At 47.3% G+C, this 21,304-nt stretch overlaps 1 protein-coding gene across 1 annotated transcript in view; it reads left to right on the forward strand.

Annotated features, from left to right (window-relative positions):
- Nucleotides 1–519: 519 nt before the first annotated feature.
- Nucleotides 520–21,304, forward strand: part of GPD1L (glycerol-3-phosphate dehydrogenase 1 like) — a 63,836-nt gene continuing 43,051 nt past the window's right edge. The window contains exons 1-2 of the mRNA XM_055558765.1: nt 520–677; nt 16,941–17,118. Coding sequence (XP_055414740.1) covers nt 631–677; nt 16,941–17,118 — 225 coding nt within the window. The 5' untranslated portion in view covers nt 520–630. The remainder of the gene's footprint in view (nt 678–16,940; nt 17,119–21,304) is intronic.

The raw sequence follows: 21,304 nt of genomic DNA on the forward strand, positions 1-21,304 counted from the left end.
TAGAAAGTTCCCACCCTGGAAGGCAGGTACTCTCGGTCAATTCTCAAAGGCCTCAGAAGATACATGGCCACCGCGAAGTTCGGTGGTGCCAGGCGGTTTTTTGTTTCCACAGGTGAGGCACAGTCTGAAGAAACTAAAGTGGCCTCTTGGGGCTCTGGCCCAAGCCGGGTCGACTTTAGAGTCCAGAGTCCTCTCTTGGCTTCAAATTGCAGCCTGGCAGCACCTCCCGAGACAGGTGGAGCGGGAGGCACCAGAGCATGCCTGCTCCGCGGGGAAGGCAGTGCGTTCCCTGCGCCCGGAGCGCGAGTCTCGGCGCAACCAGCTAGAGCTGCACGTGGCGCGGCGGGAGAGGCGGTCTGGGAAGGTGGACTACAAGTCCCGAGAGGCCTCGCGCTGGGCTGGGCGGGGCCTCGCGGGGCCGGGCGTGCGCAGTGGCTCTCGGGAGTGGTGGGGCGGGCCCTCCGGGCTGTCAGCTGTGGCCCCGGGCGCCCGGGCGGGGGTGGTCGTGGCCATTGGCCGAGAGGCGGCGGGGCGGGGCCGCCGTGCGCCGCAGCGGGTTCATGCCGAGCGGGTGGAGGCGGGCAGCCGAGCCGGGAGGCGCGCGCCGGTCTGCAGCGTTCGGCCTGAACCATGGCAGCGGCGCCCCTGAAAGTGTGCATCGTGGGCTCGGGGAACTGGTGAGCGGCAGCGGGCGGGCGGCGCGGACTCCGCCTCCAGGAAGCCCCTCTCCAGGGCAAGCGAGGGCGCGCGTCCCCGCCGCGGCGAGGACACCCGGCACCGCGCGTGGGGAGGCGGGGCAGGCAGCGTCGCGGCCCGGCTGGGCACCGCGCGCCCGGGGAGGCCGCGCCGAGGCACCAGCTTGGGAGGCCCAGAGCCCGCGTGCTCCTGGAGGCGGCGCGGAGAGAGGGGACGGCGTGCCCGCGGGCACCTGTCTTCGCTCGCGGCACCAGGCAGCGGACGCACGGGGGCCACCTGCTTGCCACGCCCGGGGGGTTTACGCAACATCCTCAGGATGTTCTTTCTCCTGGGCAGATAGCCTGGGTAGAGGAGTTGTAGGAGGCTCGAGCGTTCTTCCTGGGGGTTTCCGTGTCAAGGAAACCGAGGCAGAGAGGGATGAAGGGTGCCTGCCATGCAGGTCGAGGGCGGGGCCGGCTCTGCCCTTCCAACTGCAGGTCCGGCTCCAGGCTTCTGCTAAGTCTGGTATCTTAGTAACATATCGGGAAGAAAATCCAAGTTCCCTACAGCCTGGGCTCCTCCAGTAGCTCAAGGGCTTTGGGAATTCTTACCTGGGGGGGCGGGGCGGAGGGGTGAGTGTGTGCGAAGCTTTGCGTCTCCGCTGTGCTAGGAGTTCTCATAAGCACTTTAAACGTTGGCCCTTTTAGTTCCCTTTCTCAGACTTAATACAGTTGGATTATTTGGTGTGTTTGGGTGACTGTAGAGGAAAGTGGGCTGGGGGCGAGGAGGCAGAATATGGTATAGCATCTGGTATTTTCAATCTTTTTCCATGGCTGCCCGCTATTTTTCCCACATTCGAGGGACTGGTATAAGAATAGTTAAAAGAGTGATGTCCTTTAAGTCCTGTGGCCGCACACTCATAGTTCACGCTTGTAGCAGTCTTACAGAAATTGGTACTAGTTACTCGGTCTTCCTCTTTAAGACTTGGTCCAGAAAGTACTTTTTGGAGGAAACCTTTTCTGATTCGCCACTTTTCCATCCCAGCGAGGCCGGGAGCCCTGTGCCCTGTTGGAAACATCTGTCACAGGTGATGACTTATTTGATTATCTGTTTCCACTCCTCCCCTTCCAGCTCTTGAGAACAGCAAGAGCTAGGCATGTACTTGGTAAATACTAAATGAATAAACACAAACTAAGTTAAAAAAAAAATCTTTTGGCCATAATGAGCTGCATGTGGAATCTTAGTTCCACAGTTAGGGATCCAACCCTCCCCTCTCTCACCGCTGCGACCTGCCCCCCAACCCCTGCCGTCTATTGGCAACATGGAGACTTGACCACTGGACCACTGGGGAAGTCACCCCAAACTCATTTTTTAATGAAGAAATGTAATTATATATGATTTGGCAAAAATTCACATTGTTTGAAAGGTACCCCAGAACCCACCAAAAAAAAAAAAAAATTATCTTCCAAGTTCCAAGACAACCCACAGTTGTCTCCTAAGGTACCTCCTGGAGGAAAACCGGTGTTATCAGTTTATTCTGTTCTTTCCGGAAGAATTCCATCAGATGCTAGAGAATGTTTACAAGTAGTATTTTATCTCACATCCCTGCAAATATTAGGATATTTTGCACTTTTCTGTAAACTGTTTTCAACCACAACAAAATGTTCTGTCCTACATTTAATTGAGTCGGTAACTATCCACTGCACAGCTTCATCTGGACTTGCTGCTGGAGTTTACCAGTTCTTATCCCCAGGCACTTGAGTGAAATGTCGGCTGCCTCATGGACTGTGAGCCTGGAAACACGCCCATTCATCGCGTGTTCTTTAACCTAGTTTCCTCTTCCGAAAGAGGCCCCAGAACCACAGATAACAGCACCTTTTCCTTCTTTTGCAAGGTGCAAGAGAAATAGAATGGCTGGGCCACGCGGCATTCGGACCTGGAGCTAGAGTCCTGAAATGACCCTCCTGCCCCCATCTCTGACTTGGGCTGCCTTCCCGCAGCTGCACTCTGATGTACTTGACTGTTTTTCTTGGCTTGCTCCGGATCAAGGAAACGGAGTGGAACTTGGCTAGTGACACTGGAGCAGAGCAATTGAGAAATGCGCCGATGTTTTGGCCTGGCTGCCGGGCTCTATTAATGAAGGGATCAGATGGGAACAGTCATAGGTTTCCCAGGCTCTGTCCCGGGTACAGAGCCACGCCACTCCTAGAGAGAGGTTCCACGACCTCAGCAGAGAGATTCAGGAACTTAGGAACAGAAAATGACACAGAGAGGCTCCCCAGGGGCACACTGAGTGTTCAACTCTGGTCATAGACATTTGCCTGTCTGCTCCATGCAGATATAGTAGTCTTTCCAGGGGTAGGAATGCAATGGACACCGTCTCCACCTTCAGGTCACAGATAGATAAGGACTTGGAAGATTACGTTCAAAAGAAATACAAAGTGGAATGAAATATCTGCCACAGATTAGACGTTTTAGGTTTATTTTCCTCCTGTGGCTTGTGGGTTCTTATTTCCCCGACCAGGGATGAAACCCACGCCCCTGCAGTAGAAGCATGGAATCTTAACCCCTGGACTGCCAGGGAAGTCCCAAGATTAGATGTTTTAAATAGTGTTTTTAATGTTATTATTCAGTTGCTAAGTCGTGTCTGACTCTGCAACCCCATGGACTGCAGCACGCCAGGCTTCCCTGTCCTTCACTCCCTCTCAAAATTTGTTCAAATCATATCCATTGAGTCAGTGATGCCATCCAACCATCTCATCCTCTGTCATCCCCTTCTTCTGCCTTCAGTCTTTCCCAGCGTCACAGTCTTTTCCAAAGAGTTGGTTCTTCACATCAGGTAGCCAAAGGATTGGAGCTTCAGCTTCACTATCAGCCCTTCCAATGAATATTCAGGGTTGATTCCCTTTAGGACTGACTGGTTTGATCTCCTTGCTGTCCAAGGGACTCTCAAGAGTCTTCTTCAGCACCACAATTTGAAAACATCAGTTCATTGGTGCTCAGCTTTCTTTTTGGTCCAACTCTCAAATCCATACATGACTATTGGGAAAACCATAGCTTTGACTATACAGACCTTTGACAGCAAAGTGGAATCCAGTGTTTTTAATAGTGTTTGTTAAAACATGGTCCAAAGACCACATGCACCAGAATTGTGTGTGTGTGTTGGTCGCTCAGTCATGTCTGACTCTTTGTGACCTCATGGACTATAGCCCTCCAGGCTCCTCTATCCATAGAATTCTCCAAGCAAGAATACTGGAGTGGGTTGCCATTTCCTTCTCCAGGGGGTCTTCCCAACCCAGGGATTGAAGCCAGATCTCCTGCATTGCAGGCAGATTCTTTACCATTTAAACCAGAATTAGTACCAAGGAATCTGAACTTGCTGAAACACATTCCCTGAGGGCAGGGCAGATTTTTTTCCCTTCAGGGACTTTGAAAGAAAGTGAAGTCGCTCAATCGTGTCTGACTCTTTGCAACCCCATGGACTGTAGCCTACCAGGCTCCTCCGACCAGGCTCCCGACCCAGGGATTGAACCCAGGTCTCCCACATTGTAGGCAGACGCTTTACCGTCTGAGCCACCAGGGAAGACTTTAGCCTTCTGCTAACTTTTTTTTTTTTTTTTTTTGCCTTGCTACAAGGCATGTGGGGTCTTAGTTCCAGTTCCCAGTCCAGGGATCAAACCTATACCCCGTGCATTAGAAGCACAGAGTCTTAAACACTGAGCCACAATCTTTTCCACAAACACTGAACCCAATCTTCCGCTAATTTTAAAACAGATTACCAAAAGACAGACCCTTCCAGATTCTCAGGAATAGGAAGTTGCCTAAGCAGTGTTTACACTTGGGAACTTGGAAGTTGCTCAGAATGCTTAGGTAAATGAAGGTGTTACATCTGTAGCTATAAGGTGGCTCGCATTAAGTTCGTCCCACAATGTAAATGATCATCTATAACTATGCAGATACCTGAAGAATGACAGGCCCTGTCCCGCCCTCCTGCACTTACAGCTGGTGAGAGTGGAGGCTGGGCCACCTCACTGAGCCCTACTGGGCTGCCCACTGCAGGGTTGCAGGGAGGTGCTTCCTAACCAGCACCGCATTTCATGGGCCTGGTCCCGATGACTCATAAAAGCAACTGAAAGGAAAAAACAAAAACCTCCTAAATTCCTGCAAAGATGAAACACAGTTCCTTCAGCAAAAAGATCTCCAGGAGATCTCTCCTTGGGACAGCCACCCAGATACAGGGCTAAGATGCAGTTTGAGAACTAAAACCTCAGGGTTGTGTTAGTGAGAGCTCGGCCTCTCTGTGCACCGATGCGGAACCAAACCCTGCAGACCAGAGCTGTGGGAGAAGCAGAAAAGGACAGCTTTATTACCTGGCCAGGCAAAGGGGGACACACCAGGCTTCTGCCTGGAAAAGCTGTGTGTCTCTTCCAGAGAACTTGATGAGGGTTTTTATAACAGTGGGTCAAAGATGGGGTTGCTGACAAGATCAGGGAGCATGCTGGATCTCAGGTGGTTGGTCTTCTAACCTTGATGAGCTGCTCTAGTCCCTTTAATCTTGCCTTAGGTGGTTTCTTGGTTGATTAGCCAACTGTTCAAATCCACCCTTTGGAACTCAGGAAAGGTATAATGGCTGGAGTCTTGCCTACCAGAAACGGTACACAGAAAGGCCTTTGTGCCTGGGAGCCCCACAGGGCCCCACTTGGTTTCAGTTGTATCTGCAGCCCCACCTCTGTGCCTGGGAGCTAAATCCAGAAACACCCCAAACCTCCTTGGGAGGCCGGGTGAGGCAGGAGGCAGCACCCTGATCTCCTGGTTTCTTACCCTGGCAGTCTAGGTCCTTGAACAAACTGCTTCTCTCCAAGGGTCAGGTTCTGACATTGGTACCTGCTGTTTAGGATCATGGTTAGAATGAAATGAGGTGATCCAGGAGAGACCTAGGTTCAATCCCTGGGTTGGGAAGATCCCCTGGAGAAGGGAAAGGCTCCACACTCCAGTATTCTGGGCTGGAGAATTCCATGGACTTATTGTCCATGGGGTTGCAAAGAGTCGGACAGGACTGAGTGACTTTCACTTTTTCAGGAGAGTGCAGAGCGACTAGCACTCAGTAAATGTCAGCTAATGAAAAAATGTTACTCTTGTTAGTTGGGTCATCTTTGACCAGCACTGTTATTAAGTCACACAATGGACCTTTTCAAGGTCAGTGTTTAATAAGGTGGAGTGGGAACGCAGATCCTTCTAACTCCAATGTTCATGTCTCTATAAATTCTTATCATTTTCAGTGAGAAGCTTGCTTCTACCTGAGAGCCAGTGCTGATCACAAAATGCCAAGGAACAGAGGCAGAGGAGGGGAAGAGATCAGAGAGCAGGAGGTGTTCCTAGAAGTTATCTTTTGCCCTTGTTTACACTGTCACCTCACAGCTTGACTGACTCCTGGGACTGAAGGTCAGGGAGGCCTTTGGCCTACTTTGCACTGATGGCCGAAGCTGGACATGTGGGTGACTCTTTGTCCTGCTGGAAGCATCTGAATATAGCCTGGATGGCTCCTCATCCCCCGTGTCATCCTTTTTTGTCTGTGCTACTCAGTGTCACTGATGATTCTTGCTGTATCCTGACATGGAGAGCTTGAACCGATTTGAGCATCGGTGTGTGAGCTCCTCTGAGGTCAAAAATGACCTTTTCCCTGTCCACAGGCAGCGGAACTGACATGCCTCTGCTCTGGAAGTGGGGGTGGGTGGCGATGGGTAGGGGTGACCTGGGAGGAGACCCATTTCCCCAAGCAGCCAGGCTGAAAACACCTTCCAGGCTGATACACCTATTTCTGTTTCTGTGCAGTAAAAACATCACAGCTGTTCTGGGGGGTGAGTCCGGTTTTCCTATCTGAGTCCTCTTTCATCATTCTTCATTTCCTCCTCGTCTTTAAAGGGGATAATCACTATAGCAGTTACCACTTATGGGCATTTTCTGTGTCTGGGATATGTGCTATTTCAGGTATATCTCGGAGAAGGCAATGGCACCCCACTCCAGTACTCTTGTCTGGAGAATCCCATGGACGGAGGAGCCTGGTAGGCTCCAGTTCATGGGGTCGCTAAAAGTCGGACATGACTGAGCGACTTCACTTTCACTTTTCACTTTCATGCATTGGAGAAGGAAATGGCAACCCACTCCAGTATTCTTGCCTGGAGAATCCCAGGGACAGAGGAGCCTGGTGGGCTGCTGTCTATGGGGTTGCACAGAGTCGGACACGACTGAAGCGACTTAGCAGCAGCAGCAGGTATATCTAATAATAAGCCTATGTGGTACTATTATTATCCCTATTTTAGATGATGAGATTGAGATTGGAAAACTTTTCAAGGTCAGTGGTTAATACAATAGAATTGAAACGCAGATCCCTCTAACTTCAGTGTGCGTGTTTCTAGAAATTCTTATCATTTTTATTTAATTTTTTGGCCATGACCGAGCAGAATGTGGGATCTTTGTTCCCAGACTAGGGATCGAACCCACGTGCCCTGCCGTGGAAATGTGGAGTCTTAACCCCTGGACTGCCAGAGAAGTTCCTAATTCTTAACCATTTTTACTGAGACGCATACTTTTATCTGAACAAATCCCATCTGCACAAAAAAATTGAATATCTTACCCTCCCTAAAGAAGTCTAGTATAAACAATATTCCATTTAAGAAAAATCAAATTGAAATGAGGTCTTAAAAATCGTCCTGAAGGGACTTCCTTGGTGGCAAAAGTCTTGGAAAAAAAAGATCCTGTTCAGCTTCCCTCCACAGCAGGCATCCCTCCTCCTGCGGTTTTGACACGATCACAGTTGACTGTTCATAAGGTACATGCGTGCTCAGTCGCTTCAGTCATGTCTGACGCTGCAACGCCATGGACTGTAGCCCGCCAGGCTCCTCTGTCCATGGGATTCTCCAGGCAAGAATACTGGAGTGGCTTGCCATGCCCTCCTCCAGGGGATCTTCCCCACCCAGGGATCCAGCCCGCATCTCCTGCGTCTCCTGCCTCACAGGTGGATTCTTTACCACTGAGCCACCAAGGAAGCCCCGTTAATAAGGTACCTGATCTTAAAATTAATCTAGAAAATTAGTCATTAGAAAAGTCTTGTATTTGAGAGGGAAATCCATCACCGCCCACTTCCACTCATTCGTCTCAGAGCAGTGGCCAGGTGAGCCCACTCTTTTTGAAGACATGTCCCATTGTTTAGAGAGTCATGTATCCACCAGCTCTTCTCTGTATAGTGTCTCCAGGTTTCTCTGTGGTTGCTGGTGGGAAGCTGTGTCAGGTGCCTCACCTCCAGATCTTTCTTCTTCCCCTCATCCCTGACTCCCAGGGCTTGATGACATCAGGAGCTAAGCCTGACGTTCCCCCAGCTCCTCTGGGGTTCTCCTAGTGGCGCTTGGCCATCCTTCTGCACTTTGGGGCTCAGCGCCTTCCACAGTTGGGTGCCAGGACTTCATCAGTTATCTGCTGCTGCCCAGCTATCTGCCCCTGAGACTTCCTGACTTCAAACAGCCATCACTGATTGGCTTCTGATTCTGGGGCTTGGCAGTTTGGGCTAAGCTGGGTGGGTCTGTGCTGGTCTCTCCTGGGCTCACTGGTAAGGCAGCAGTCGGGTGGGGAGTGGGCTGGGGCTCGTGGTCCTCCATACTCCCTTTCACAGCGGGTGGGCTTTGGCCAGGCTGATGGGGCAGACAAGCCACATGTTTCTGTCTGCAGCAGGCAAGCTTGGGCTCCTCCGTGTGGTGACTGGACTCCAACTTCCAGAAAGAGTTCATATGAATTCCTCACATATGTGGAATTATACAGTGATTTTTTTTTTATAACTGGCTTATTTCATTTAGTATAATGTCCTCATGTTTCCCTTGTAGCATGTACCAAAATTTCCTTCCTTTTTAAGGCTGAATGATTGAATATATACACCACCTTCTCTTTGTCCATCAGTGGACGCTTGGATTGCCTCTATCTTTTGGCTCTCGTATATAATTCTGCTATGAACATTGGTGTACAAATACCTCTCAAGATTCTGTTTTCAAGTCTTTTGGGTGTCTGCCCAGAAGGGGAATTGCTGGATCAGCTGGTAATTCTATTTTTAGTTTTTTGAGGAACCTCTGTATTGTTTTTCATGGCAGTTTTACCATTTTACATTCCCACCAGCAGAGCACAAGGGTTCCAATGTCTGCACATTCTCACTAACACTTGTTTTTTCGTTTTGTTTTAATATAGTAGCCACCCTGACAGGTGTGAGGTAGTATGTATTTTGTTAATTGCATATGATTATGTTAGGTACACTTTTGCATCCTGTTTTCTGTTAAATGTAGCATTCTATCTTAGACTTTTCCTGCAGTTTAGATTTTGATAGACAGGCTTTTTTTTCATCTGCTTCTCCCTCTCCTTTTTCTGTGTGAAGTTGTTCACACCTCTGTGGTTGCTAGCTTTGATTTTAAACTTAGGAAGCTTCCCTATCCAGAGGTCAAATAAGCATTCACCAAATTGAATCTATTTTTAAAATACTTTATTTTTCACATTTGCATCTAAATACTCTGGCATTTGATTGTACTCTAAAAGCCCTTAGCTGCAAAGAATTACGCACAATGTTAACAGTGGTTCTCTCTGGTAGTGAGTTATTTATATTTGTTTTTTTCATCTTTCATGAATAGCTTTTAGGAATAAGAAAGTAGATGTTATTTAAACCAAAATTGTGGAAAAGGAAATGACAACCCACTCCGGTATTCTTGCCTGGAGAATCCCATGGAAAGAGGAGCCTGGCGGATACATAGGCTGGATCAACTCTGGGCATGGGATGGGAAGGGTCTAGCTGAACCCTTGTTTGTTCTCCCTGGAGAGTTTCCTCCTTGGTTAAAGAGGGATGGTCTTGTGGGGTCCTTTCTGGACCAGAAAGCTTCTGCACTGTGCAGTTCTGGGAATTGTCAGCCTGCCTGGATAGGTATCTTGTCCCTTGGCTGATTAAAATATCACTTCTTTTGGAGAGGAAGAGAGGAGCCAGCACCAAGGGGTTGGGGATGTTGCCTAGTGGAGGTTAGGACCTTCAGGAGGTGAGTGTCTGTCCATCTGGGACCCAGGGAGAGAGAGCAGAGTGGTGAAGACATATGAAGTGAAAGTTGCTCAGTTGTGGCCACTCTTTGTGACCCCACGGGGTATATAGTCCATGGAATTCTCCAGGCCAGGATACTGGAGTGGGTAGCCTTCTCCAGGGGATCTTTCCAACCCAGGGATTGAACCCAGGTCTTCTGTATTGCAGACGGATTCTTTACCAGCTGAGCCACCAGGGAAGCCCAAGAATACTGGCGTGGGTGGCCTTTCCCTTCTCCAGGGGATCTTCTCAACCCAGGAATTGAACCCAGGTCTCCCTCATTGCAGGTGGATTCTTTACCAGCTGAGCCACCAGGGAAGCCCAAGAATACTGGCATGGGTGGCCTTTCCCTTCTCCAGGGGATCTTTCCAACCCAGGAATCGAACCCAGGTCTCCCTCATTGCAGGCAGATTCTTTACCAGCTGATCCACCAGGGAAACCCAAGAATACTGGCGTGGGTGGCCTTTCCCTTCTCCAAGGGATCTTCCCAACCCAGGAATCGAACCCAGGTCTCCCTCATTGCAGGCAGATTCTTTACCAGCTGAGCCACTAGGGAAGCCCGGTGAAGACATGGCTAGGTTGCAGATCTCTCCTCCTCTGCTGACCACCTGCCTGTTTGATCCTTGGGGTTCAGTGTCCTCACTGAAAAAACGGGGATCATGATAGTCCCTGCCTCAGAGGGTTGCTGAGGCTTGAAACAGATAACGTGGATGAGGTATTGAAAACAGTGCTCTGGCGGTAAACAGATTGCAGCATATAAATGTATCAGACCAACGTGGTGTATGCCTTGAGTTTATGCAATGTTATTTGTCAATTATGTGTCAATCAAAAAACAAAGCAAATAAACAGCAGTGCCTGACACCTGGTAGTCAGCACATCCCTACCTGCCTCTCTCTCCTCTTCCCCTTTCCTCAGCTCCTTTCTCAACCTCCCCTGCCCTCCCCCACTTTACCACCTCCTCCCCCCCCATTAACCTCCCCCCACCCTGCAACAGGTGTGCTGCTGCTGCTGCTGCTAAGTCGCTTCCGTCCTGTCTGACTCTGTGCGGCCCCATAGACTCCCCTGTCCCTGAGATTCTCCAGGCAAGAACACTGGAGTGGGTTGCCATTTCCTTCTCTAATGCATGAATGTGATAAGGGAAAGTGAAGTCGCTCAGTCGTGTCCAACTCTTAGCGACCCCATGGACTGCAGCCTACCAGGCTCCTCTGCCCATGGGATTTTCCAGGCAAGAGTGCTGGCGTGGGTTGCCATTGCCTTCTCTGCAATTCTACTCTATCCCTCAGCAAATTGAAATCAGTAGAAAGTGTGGGCTTTGGAAACCGTTCTGGTTTAGAACTGCTGGCTCCGGATGGACAGCACAACCGGGTAACTTACTCTTTCCGAGCCTCGACTTCCTTATCTGTAAAATGGGGATAACGTGGCTGCTGAAAAGATGTGATGAGCTCTGTGTCACATACTCAGTGTGCACCCAGCTGGCACTGGAGCATCTTTTCCTACCCATGTCCCTTTATTGTTGCTTTTTTTTTTTTGAAAATTTTTAAAGTGTTTATTGAATTTGTTACAGTATTGCTTCTGCTGCTTATGTTCTGTGTTTTGGGCCATGAGACGTGTGCGATCTTAGCTCCCCCACCGGGGGTCAAACCCCTATCATCCCCAGCATTGGAAGGCAAAGCCTTAACCACTGGACCACCAGGGAAGTACCTCCACCCAAGTCCCTTTTCAGTTTCGTTAGCATAACATTGCTGAGATTGGAAATTAGTCTGTATCTTGAAACCCAAGACTTAAGATGATTCATGATTCTGCTGCCACTACCTGGTCCAGGGACCCAAGGTCAGAGTGACTGAGCCTCCTGGGTCATGTCTTAATCTGCCATGTGGAGGTTGAGATGGAATTTAAACCTCTTTTAAACCGCCCAGTCACTTTTGCCCTGCTTATTTACTTGCACTGTCTTTAGAAGTTGACTGAAAAGTAAAATTTTGTAACAGCACTCCAAATGCTGCAAGTAGAAGATAGCAGCCCCATGTAGAATGGAAACAAAACGATCATCTAGGCAGCCTCCTCCTTTGCGGAGGGAAATTTGCAGACCCCGGGAGGTGGAAAACATGGTAGCCCTCACATGAGACAGCTGCAGCTCCTCGGGGGCCAGGAGAGCGGAGAAGGGCACACGTGCGTCGGTGCCACCTGGCACTCTGTGTGTGTGGGCGGCACTCAGCTGATGGGAGTACCGCCGGCCCCATTCCTCACGCTGTGAAGCACCGCCGTCCATCACAGACCTGGCGCTTAGCAGGCAGGCGAGTGGGTGTGTGAAGTGATGGCTGCCCGTGACCTGACCGGGCGTGGGCAGTGACAGAACAGACCTGAAACACACAGGCTTCACCATCGTGGCTGTGGGACCCCAACTCCCACTGCGGCCAAGCCACGCACCGCCTGCAGTATTTTTCTGTTTTAATTTTAAGCTCAGTTCTAATGGATCCGTGCATGTTTTTGGACTGGTCCTCTGTAAGCTAGACACATTTTTAAGACAAGGTTGTCCCTTATACGTGGGTTCCAGTTCCTTTCAAAACACACAGGTTCCTGCAAAACACTCCCTTTGCTATTTGATCCCGTTCCTTACACAAATGTGACAAACGCATTTTCTTTTTTTAATTTATAAAAAATTTTAAATTAATTTTTAGTACGGTTTAGTGCTTCCCAGGTGGCGCTAGTGGTAAAGAACCACCTGCCAATGCAACTCGTGTTCGATCCCTGGGTCAGGAAGATCTCCTGGAGGAGGGCATGGCTACCCACTCCGGTATTCTTGCCTGGAGAATCCCATGGACAGAGGAGCCTGGTGGGCTGTAGTCCATAGGGTTGCAAGGAGTGAGACACAACTGAAGCAACTTAGCATGTATGTATAGTTGCTTTACGACCTTGTGTTAGTTTCTGCCTTACGTCATCATGAATCAGCTACACGCATATATCCCCTCTTTTTTTGGATTTTCTTCCTTTTCAAGTCACCACAGAACACTGAGTAGACTTCCCTGTGCTAACAGTAGGTACTCATTAGTTATCTCTTTCATATATAGTAATGTATGTACGTCAATCCCAATTTCCCAATTCATCTCCCCACTCCCAAACATATTTAGTACCGTTTCAGAGCCACAGAAGAGTTTTTGGGTATGGATTATACTTTAAAAGCCCCAGCTTTACTCAGGTATACTTGATAATTCTGGGTGAGACATAAATATTTGATGGGTTTGGAGAAAACTGGGTGAGACATAAATATTTGATGGGTTTGGAGACACACATATACCTGTGAAATGGTCACCACAATCAAGATAATAAACATCCATCACCTCCAAGAGTTTCCTCCAGACCCCTACCCCCCATTTTGGTGGTAAATATATATTCTTGTCATACAGAATTTATCATCTTTATTATGCTGAGGTGAATTATATACTTTTGAGGTTTTATAAACAACACAGAAATGGTGGACAGCAAAGAAAATACTTGGTTCAAATGGAGATTGTACTGAAAGAGATAAAGCGTTTTCATTTCTGATGTCTGCTTACCCCTCCCCCCAACCACCTGAAAAAGTTTGTTATTTAGACAGAACAAGACTAGGCCTTATGTATTACTGTTTTTGTCCATCTCCCTAGATTCTTCAGTGAATTGAATTTCTTGCTTCTTCCCCACCCGCATCCCCCACCCCGTCCAGGAGTGACAGAGCCAACAGCTTGGCCCAGAATCACCTGGAGTTACCTTTAGCTGCGTATCTGATACATCCCTTTGCTCCTGCTGCAAAATAGCCCACTCTCCCCCAACGCAGTGCTGAAAATAACACGCACGTGTTGTTGCTTGTGCATCTCTGGATCAGCTGGTTAGTTCTTGGCTTGGCCCCACTCCTCACGTGCCTGCGGTTGGCTCAGTGTTGGCTGGAAGCTCCGCTTTGCCTGTTCTTCCCGTCCCTAGGGTGTGAAGCCCCTTTACTTCTCTGCAGACGTAGGGACTATTCCCATGTCTTCTCCCTGGACCACCCTCCCCGTGGCCCCCACCCCCGCCCCCAACGCCAGATCTGTCCATCGTTTCTCTCAGCTGAATGCTGGGTGTGCGAGACTTTTCGTGCATGAACTGGGTTGCATCTGAGTCCCTTGTGTTGAAAGTCCATCGCAGTTGACCCTTCTAATCATGTGTCCCTCATTCCCCTTCACCTCTTATCACACACAGGACTGTGAATTCCTTTTACTTTGTTCTCTCTTAAGTGGGTGTGATCTCAGGTGGCCTCCGCCTGCAAGGGCTTGGAGCAGGGCCTGGGTTCCCAGCTGGAGACTGAGTCCAGATCGAGGTCAACCAGATCCTAGCCACTAGACCAGTGGTCAGTGACAGGAGCCCTGGCCCTTCAGCTCTGCAGAAAAGAACTTCCACAAAGACAGGAAGTAGTGAAGCAAGTATTTATTAAGAGGAAAAGAGTACAGTGTATGGATACACACACGGGCAGACTCAGAGGGAGAGTCCCTGAGTCACAGTCTCCTGGCAGTTTGAATTACTTTTATGGGGCATTTCTTGATGGTTTTCCTCTGGCCGATCATTTTGGTTTGCATTCACAGCCCATATTTGATATATCTCAGGATCCTCAGATGTGTGCACGTACATCTTTAAGCCTAGATGGATTGTACCAAAAAGGCATATGGGTAGGGAACATCCCTTGGCATCACTCCCCTGTAGCCTCCAAGGAGCCTCTCTGCACATGTGTGGTCAGAGAGAGCTCCTGACTTCAAGAACGAGAAATATGTCATCTGGGCAGGGTCCAACTTCCTCCTTTGATTGTCCTGCTGTTCTCACCTTGGAGTTTTGGTCCAAAGGGAATGAATCTCCAATTGCTTTACTTTGGGAGGCCCTCTACCTCCTGCCTCATGTAGGGAGCTTTTTTTTTTCTTGAAATATTAATTTATATAATTTGGCTATATCAAGTCTTAGTTGTGGTATGTGGAATCTAGTTCCCTGACTAGGGATTGAACCTGGGCTCCCTGTGTTGGGAGTGTGGCGTCTTAGCCACTGGATCCCAGTGAAGTCCCAAAGTGGTTGGCAAGCTTCTGAGAGCACTGCTTTGTAATGCCAGCTTCCAGCCAAATGCGTTATACACAATAGGTATTCAAGACATTTTTTGCAACCGAGATCAGTGCATGAATGAAAGACTGAATGAAGGCGTTGATGAAACTAAGGAGCAGGTAGAACGAGGTCCTGACGAGCTTACAGGAGTGAACAGTATACCTGGAGTTCTCATTGTTTTCTGTCCTAAGCCCCTTTGAGCACCATAGGACAGGGTCTGTCTGGTGGGCTTAGTTTCTAATAGTTCCAATTGTTATTTAAGTTTTCTTAACTAACTTTTCAGCAGATACTACAGCAGGTTTGTCCCTAGTTGCAAATGCTTGACTTCTCCAGGAGGCGACTGTGAAGGGAGAAGCAGGTGTATTCCAGGAAGACTGGACCGTGGGGAGGGCGCTTGTGGTTCTAGTTTATTTTCTCACTGGCTCTACTAAACTTGGGTTCCTAGTGTCTTAGAGATCCCTACCCCTCTCGGTTTGCTGAGTTCATCAGAATCACACTTGGTCTCTTTGACCTTGTGTGAATTGTCAGGATAAACATTAGGATAAAGGTGGTAGTGATGGTGGGGAGATTCTTGGCCTTTTCTTCTATGAAGTGTCAGAGGAGAATTGGATTAACGGATATTTAGCTAATAAACTGTCCTGCTGGCATAGAATAAGGATTTCACAGGGAGAGCTACAGTTGCACATCGTCTATTGTGCAGCCAAAGATAAACACAAGGATAACCCTCTCCATCTCTTTATCCGTTTGGTCCTGCCCCCTTTCTGTCATTACCCCTTACTCATTTTCCAAACCGTCTTAAGAATAATCGTTAGAAAAAATAACGAATGCACTGACATATGAATTCTCCAGGTGCTCCGGGCCTTTCTTTCCTTTGCTCCTCTCACCAGGAAGGTTGTCTAAGAAACAAACTGTTTTTCCATTCAAAATCCTGAAAAGGAAACTGATTGGCTTAGCCGGGATTAGGTACCACCCCTGGCCCAAATTGCTGCACCCAGCACATCCCTGAAATAGGCACAGGTGCCGAGCTGACCAGCAACATCTCTGCCGTGGGAACCAGCTGCACACCCACGGTTCTTGTGCAGAGGACTGGCATCAACTAGCATGAACTGGCATCTTCTCTTCCCTCAGGGGAAAGCCTGTGGGTGACTGACTCATTCCCGGAATATGTTTGGTGAATAGAGATGCAGAAAAAAGGGAGCTTTTAGAGGCTGCTTGGGTGGCTTCTGGGGAGACCAGACCTGGAGCCCTTGCTCTGCTGTTTTTCTTGAATCCACTTGGATCTTGTCTTTCCTTTATGACTCCACTTGGGCCCTGGTGGAGTTCACCAGAACACAGCTTATTCTACAGTAACTGCATATGAATCTTCTTTTGATGTATTTGAAATATGGCCTAATGGCCTTGGAGACTCTGGGAACCCTTGAACTTTTTTTTTTTTCAAGATTTCTTTATTTTATTTTTGGCTACACTGGGTCTCTGTTGCTTTCCCTAGCTGAGGTGAGCAGGGGGCTACTCTCTAGTTGCGGTGTTCAGGCTTCTTATTGCAGAGGCTTCTCTTATTGCAAAGCCCAGCCTGTAAGACACATGGGCTTCAGTAGTTGCTCTAGAGCCTGTGAGTTGCACAAGCCTTGTTGCCTCACTACATGTGGGATCTTCCTGGAGCAGGGATTGAACCTGGGTCCCCTGCATTGCCAGCCGGATTCTTAACACTGAGCCACCAGGGAAGCCCCGAAGTGTTATTTTTATGCTATCTTTCAGGTGGATTTCTCTTCCACCTGTGATAGTCTCTTCCAAGAAAGGTTGATGCCTTCTGGTCTCAAAGGGAGGTACTTTTTGACCTTGTACCAAATTCTGAGGCTTTCCTGACCACAGGGTGATATTTCCAAGTGAAAACAACCAAGTTTCAGCTGAGGCAATATCATATCTTGAGTTCTAAGCTCAGTGCTTGAATAAGAACTCAAGTCTTCTGAATTATAATCTGGTGCTTTTTCTCTTCTGCTTAAGGGAATTTATCATTCTCTTTCTTTTTAAAAAAATTTTTATTATTTTTTAATCATTTTCTTTTCCATCGTTTCTTTTGCAGGGGTTCAGCTGTTGCAAAAATAATTGGTAATAATGTCAAGAAACTTCAGAAGTTTGCCTCCACGGTCAAGATGTGGGTCTTTGAAGAAACAGTTAATGGGAGAAAACTGACAGACATCATAAATAACGACCATGAAAATGTGAAATATCTCCCTGGACACAAGCTGCCAGAAAATGTGGTAAGATTTGGGGGTAAAAAGTATTGGGTAAAAAGTTGACCAAAAAAATTCACTCAGATTTTCCAACTACATCTTATGGAAAAACCAGAATGAACCTTTTGGCCAACCCAATTCATTTGGTTCATTCTGAAAGTTAGGCTTGACTGAGTTAGCACCTAGGACTTGGTGGGGGTGGGGGTGGGAAAACTGCTTCCCCAGTCTCATGTTCCTTTCTACCACCAAGTTCATTGCTTGCTCTGTTTTGGTTTTCCTCCTTGGTGGCTAAGATGGTAAAGTGTCTGCCTATAATGTGGGAGACCTGGGTTTGATCCCTGGGTCGGGAAGATCCTCTGGAGAAGGAAACAGCAACCCATTCCAGTACTCTTGTTGCAGGAAGAGGGACCCCTTCCAAGGTCCAAAACTGGGCTCTTGTCTAACACTCAGAAATGAATTGTCTGAGGAGACACATGTGCTGACAAAGCAAGAGATTTTATTGGGAAAGGGCACCCGGGTGGAGAGCAGTAGGGTAAGGGAACCCAGGAGAACTGCTCTCCCACATGGCTTGCAGTCTCAGGTTTTATGGTGATGGGATTAGTTTCCGGGTGGTCTTTGGCCAATCATTCTAATTCATAGTCTTTCCTGGTGGAGCACGCATCGCTCAGCTGAGATGGATGCTAGCGAGAGGGATTCTGGGAAGTGGACGGACACGCGGTGTCTCCTTTTGACCTTTCCCGAACTCTTCCGGTTGGTGGTGGCGTATTAGTTTCCTATTCCTTATCAGGATCTCCTGTCATAAAACAACTTGTGCAAATGGTTACTATGGTGCCTGGCCAGGGTGGGCGGTCTCAATCAGTGTGCTTCCCCTAACACTCTTGCCTGGAAAATCCCATGGACGAAGGAGCCTGGTGAGCTAGTCTATGGGGTCGCAAAGAGTCAGACACAGCTGAGCAATTTCACTTTCTTTATTGTGAATATGGGCCTTGCTTTGGTCCTTGCTAGGGCTGCCATGGCAAAGTAAAATAGACTGGGTGTCTTAAACAACAGGAATGAATTTTCTCATAATTCAAGAGACTTCAGGTTTTCTGGAGGAAGTAATTTTTCTCTCCCCTTCTAGGTTCTACTGTCTGGCCTAAGCAATTAAGTTGACACAAGTCTGAATAACATGTAGTAAAGAATCTACCTCCAGTGCAGGAGAAATGGGTTTGATCCCACGGTCAGGAAGATTCCCCTGGAGAAGGGAATGGCAGTCCACTCCTGGATTCTTGCCTGGAGAATTCCTTGGACACAGGAGCCTGGTGGGCTCCACTCCATGGGGTCGCAAAGAGTTGGATACCTCTGAGCAATTAAAAAAAAAAAATGCATAGGGGAAACCCAGGAAAACTTTGTAACCCAAAAGATAGAAGTCCTTACCTTAGATAATCCTCAGCTAAAGAAAAAAAGGGGATGGGGGGAACTTGCCCAGTGGTCCAGTGGTTAAGACTCTGAGGTTCCAATGGAGGGACGTGGCTTTGATCCCTCATCAGGGAACTAAGATCATCCCACATGCCTCAGGCCATGGCCAAAAAGCAAGAAAAAGGATGTTGAGGGTGGGGAGAGTCAATTATGGGAGGTGAGCAGGAAAGCACAAGAAACAAAGGAGAGGTTGTTATGCAAATTTAATCTTTACCTTCCCAGTTTTGAGAGTTCTAGAGATCTGGCCTTCTTCTTCTTCCCTTGGAGGGAGACCTCCCCTCCCCTTACAAATGGAGATTTCCCTTATAAATGTAAATGTTTTTACATAAGGGCAACTCCTATTTGGTTTTCATTGAGTCAGTGATGCCATTCAGTCATCTCATCCTCTGTCACCCTCTTCCCTAAATCTTTCCCAGCTCCTTAAAATAATTAATATGGTGAACTTCCTTGTTGGTCCAGTGGTAAAACTCCACACTTCCAATGCAGGGTCCTTGGTTGGGAAACTTAAGATCCCACAAGCTGTGGGCTGCAGCCAATAAATACATAAATAAAATAAACTTATAAATAATAATATGCCCACTGCAGGAAGGGGGACAACTTCCAGGGCCTGAAAGGGGGCTCTTGTCTAACACTCAGAAATGAATTGTCCCAGGAGACGCACAAACTGGCAAAGCAAGAGACTTTGCTGGGAAGGGATGCCTGGTCAGAGAACAGTAGGATAAAGGAACCCAGGAGAATTGCTCTGCCACGTGGCTCTGCAGTCTCAGGTTTTTGTTTGTTTGTTTGTTTTTGTTCTTCAATTTTATTTTATTTTTAAACTTTACATAATTGTATTAGTTTTGCCAAATATCAAAATGAATCCGCCACAGGTATACATGTGTTCCCCATCCTGAACCCTCCTCCCTCCTCCCTCCCCATTCCATCCCTCTGGGTTGTCCCAGTGCACCAGCCCCAAGCATGCAGTATCGTGCATCAAACCTGGACTGGCAACTCGTTTCATACATGATATTTTACATGTTTCAATGCCATTTTCCCAAATCATCCCACCCTCTCCCTCTCCCACAGAGTCCAAAAGACTGTTCTATACATCAGTGTCTCTTTTGCTGTCTCGTACACAGGGTTATTGTTACCATCTTTCTAAATTCCATATATATGCATTAGTATACTGTATTGGTGTTTTTCTTTCTGGCTTACTTCACTCTGTATAATAGGCTCCAGTTTCATCCACCTCATTAGAACTGATTCAAATGTATTCTTTTTAATGGCCGAGTAATACTCCATTGTGTATATGTACCACTGCTTTCTTATCCATTCATCTGCCGATGGACATCTAGGTTGCTTCCATGTCCTGGCTATTATAAACAGTGCTGCGATGAACATTGGGGTACACGTGTCTCTTTCCCTTCTGGTTTCCTCAGTGTGTATGCCCAGCAGTGGGATTGCTGGATCATAAGGCAGTTCTATTTCCAGTTTTTTAAGGAATCTCCACTGTTCTCCATAGTGGCTGTACTACTTTGCATTCCCACCAACAGTGTAAGAGGGTTCCCTTTTCTCCACACCCTCTCCAGCATTTATTACTTGTAGACTTTGGGATCGCAGCCATTCTGACTGGTGTGAAATGGTACCTCATAGTGGTTTTGATTTGCATTTCTCTGATAATGAGTGATATTGAGCATCTTTTCATGTGTTTGTTAACCATTTGTATGTCTTCTTTGGAGAAATGTCTATTTAGTTCTTTGGCCCATTTTTTGATTGGGTCATTTATTTTTCTGGAGTTGAGCTGTAGGAGTTGCTTGTATATTCTCGAGATTAGTTGTTTGTCAGTTGCTTCATTTGCTATTATCTTCTCCCATTCTGAAGGCTGTCTTTTCACCTTGCTAATAGTTTCCTTTGATGTGCAGAAGCTTTTAAGGTTAATTAGGTCCCATTTGTTTATTTTTGCTTTTATTTCCAATATTCTGGGAGGTGGGTCATAGAGGATCCTGCTGTGATGTATGTCAGAGAGTGTTTTGCCTATATTCTCCTCTAGGAGTTTTATAGTTTCTGGTCTTACGTTTAGATCTTTAATCCATTTTGAGTTTATTTTTGTGTATGGTATTAGAAAGTGTTCTAGTTTCATTCTTTTACAAGTGGTTGACCAGATTTCCCAGCACCACTTGTTAAAGAGATTGTCTTTAATCCATTGTATATTCTTGCCTCCTTTGTCAAAGATAAGGTGTCCATATGTACGTGGATTTATCTCTGGGCTTTCTATTTTGTTCCATTGATCTATATTTCTGTCTTTGTGCCAGTACCATACTGTCTTGATAACTGTGGCTTTGTAGTAGAGCCTGAAGTCAGGTAGGTTGATTCCTCCAGTTCCATTCTTCTTTCTCAAGATTGCTTTGGCTATTCGAGGTTTTTTGTATTTCCATACAAATTGTGAAATTATTTGTTCTAGCTCTGTGAAGAATGCTGTTGGTAGCTTGATAGGGATTGCACTGAATCTATAGATTGCTTTGGGTAGTATACTCATTTTCACTATATTGATTCTTCCAATCCATGAACATGGTATATTTCTCCATCTGTTAGTGTCCTCTTTGATTTCTTTCACCAGTGTTTTATAGTTTTCTATATATAGGTCTTTAGTTTCTTTAGGTAGATATATTCCTAAGTATTTTATTCTTTCCATTGCAATGGTGAATGGAATTGTTTCCTTAATTTCTCTTTCTGTTTTCTCATTATTAGTGTATAGGAATGCAAGTGATTTCTGTGT

This window comes from Bubalus kerabau, chromosome 20 (assembly GCF_029407905.1).
Source record: "Bubalus kerabau isolate K-KA32 ecotype Philippines breed swamp buffalo chromosome 20, PCC_UOA_SB_1v2, whole genome shotgun sequence".
In the NCBI taxonomy this organism is placed as follows: domain Eukaryota; kingdom Metazoa; phylum Chordata; class Mammalia; order Artiodactyla; family Bovidae; genus Bubalus; species Bubalus kerabau.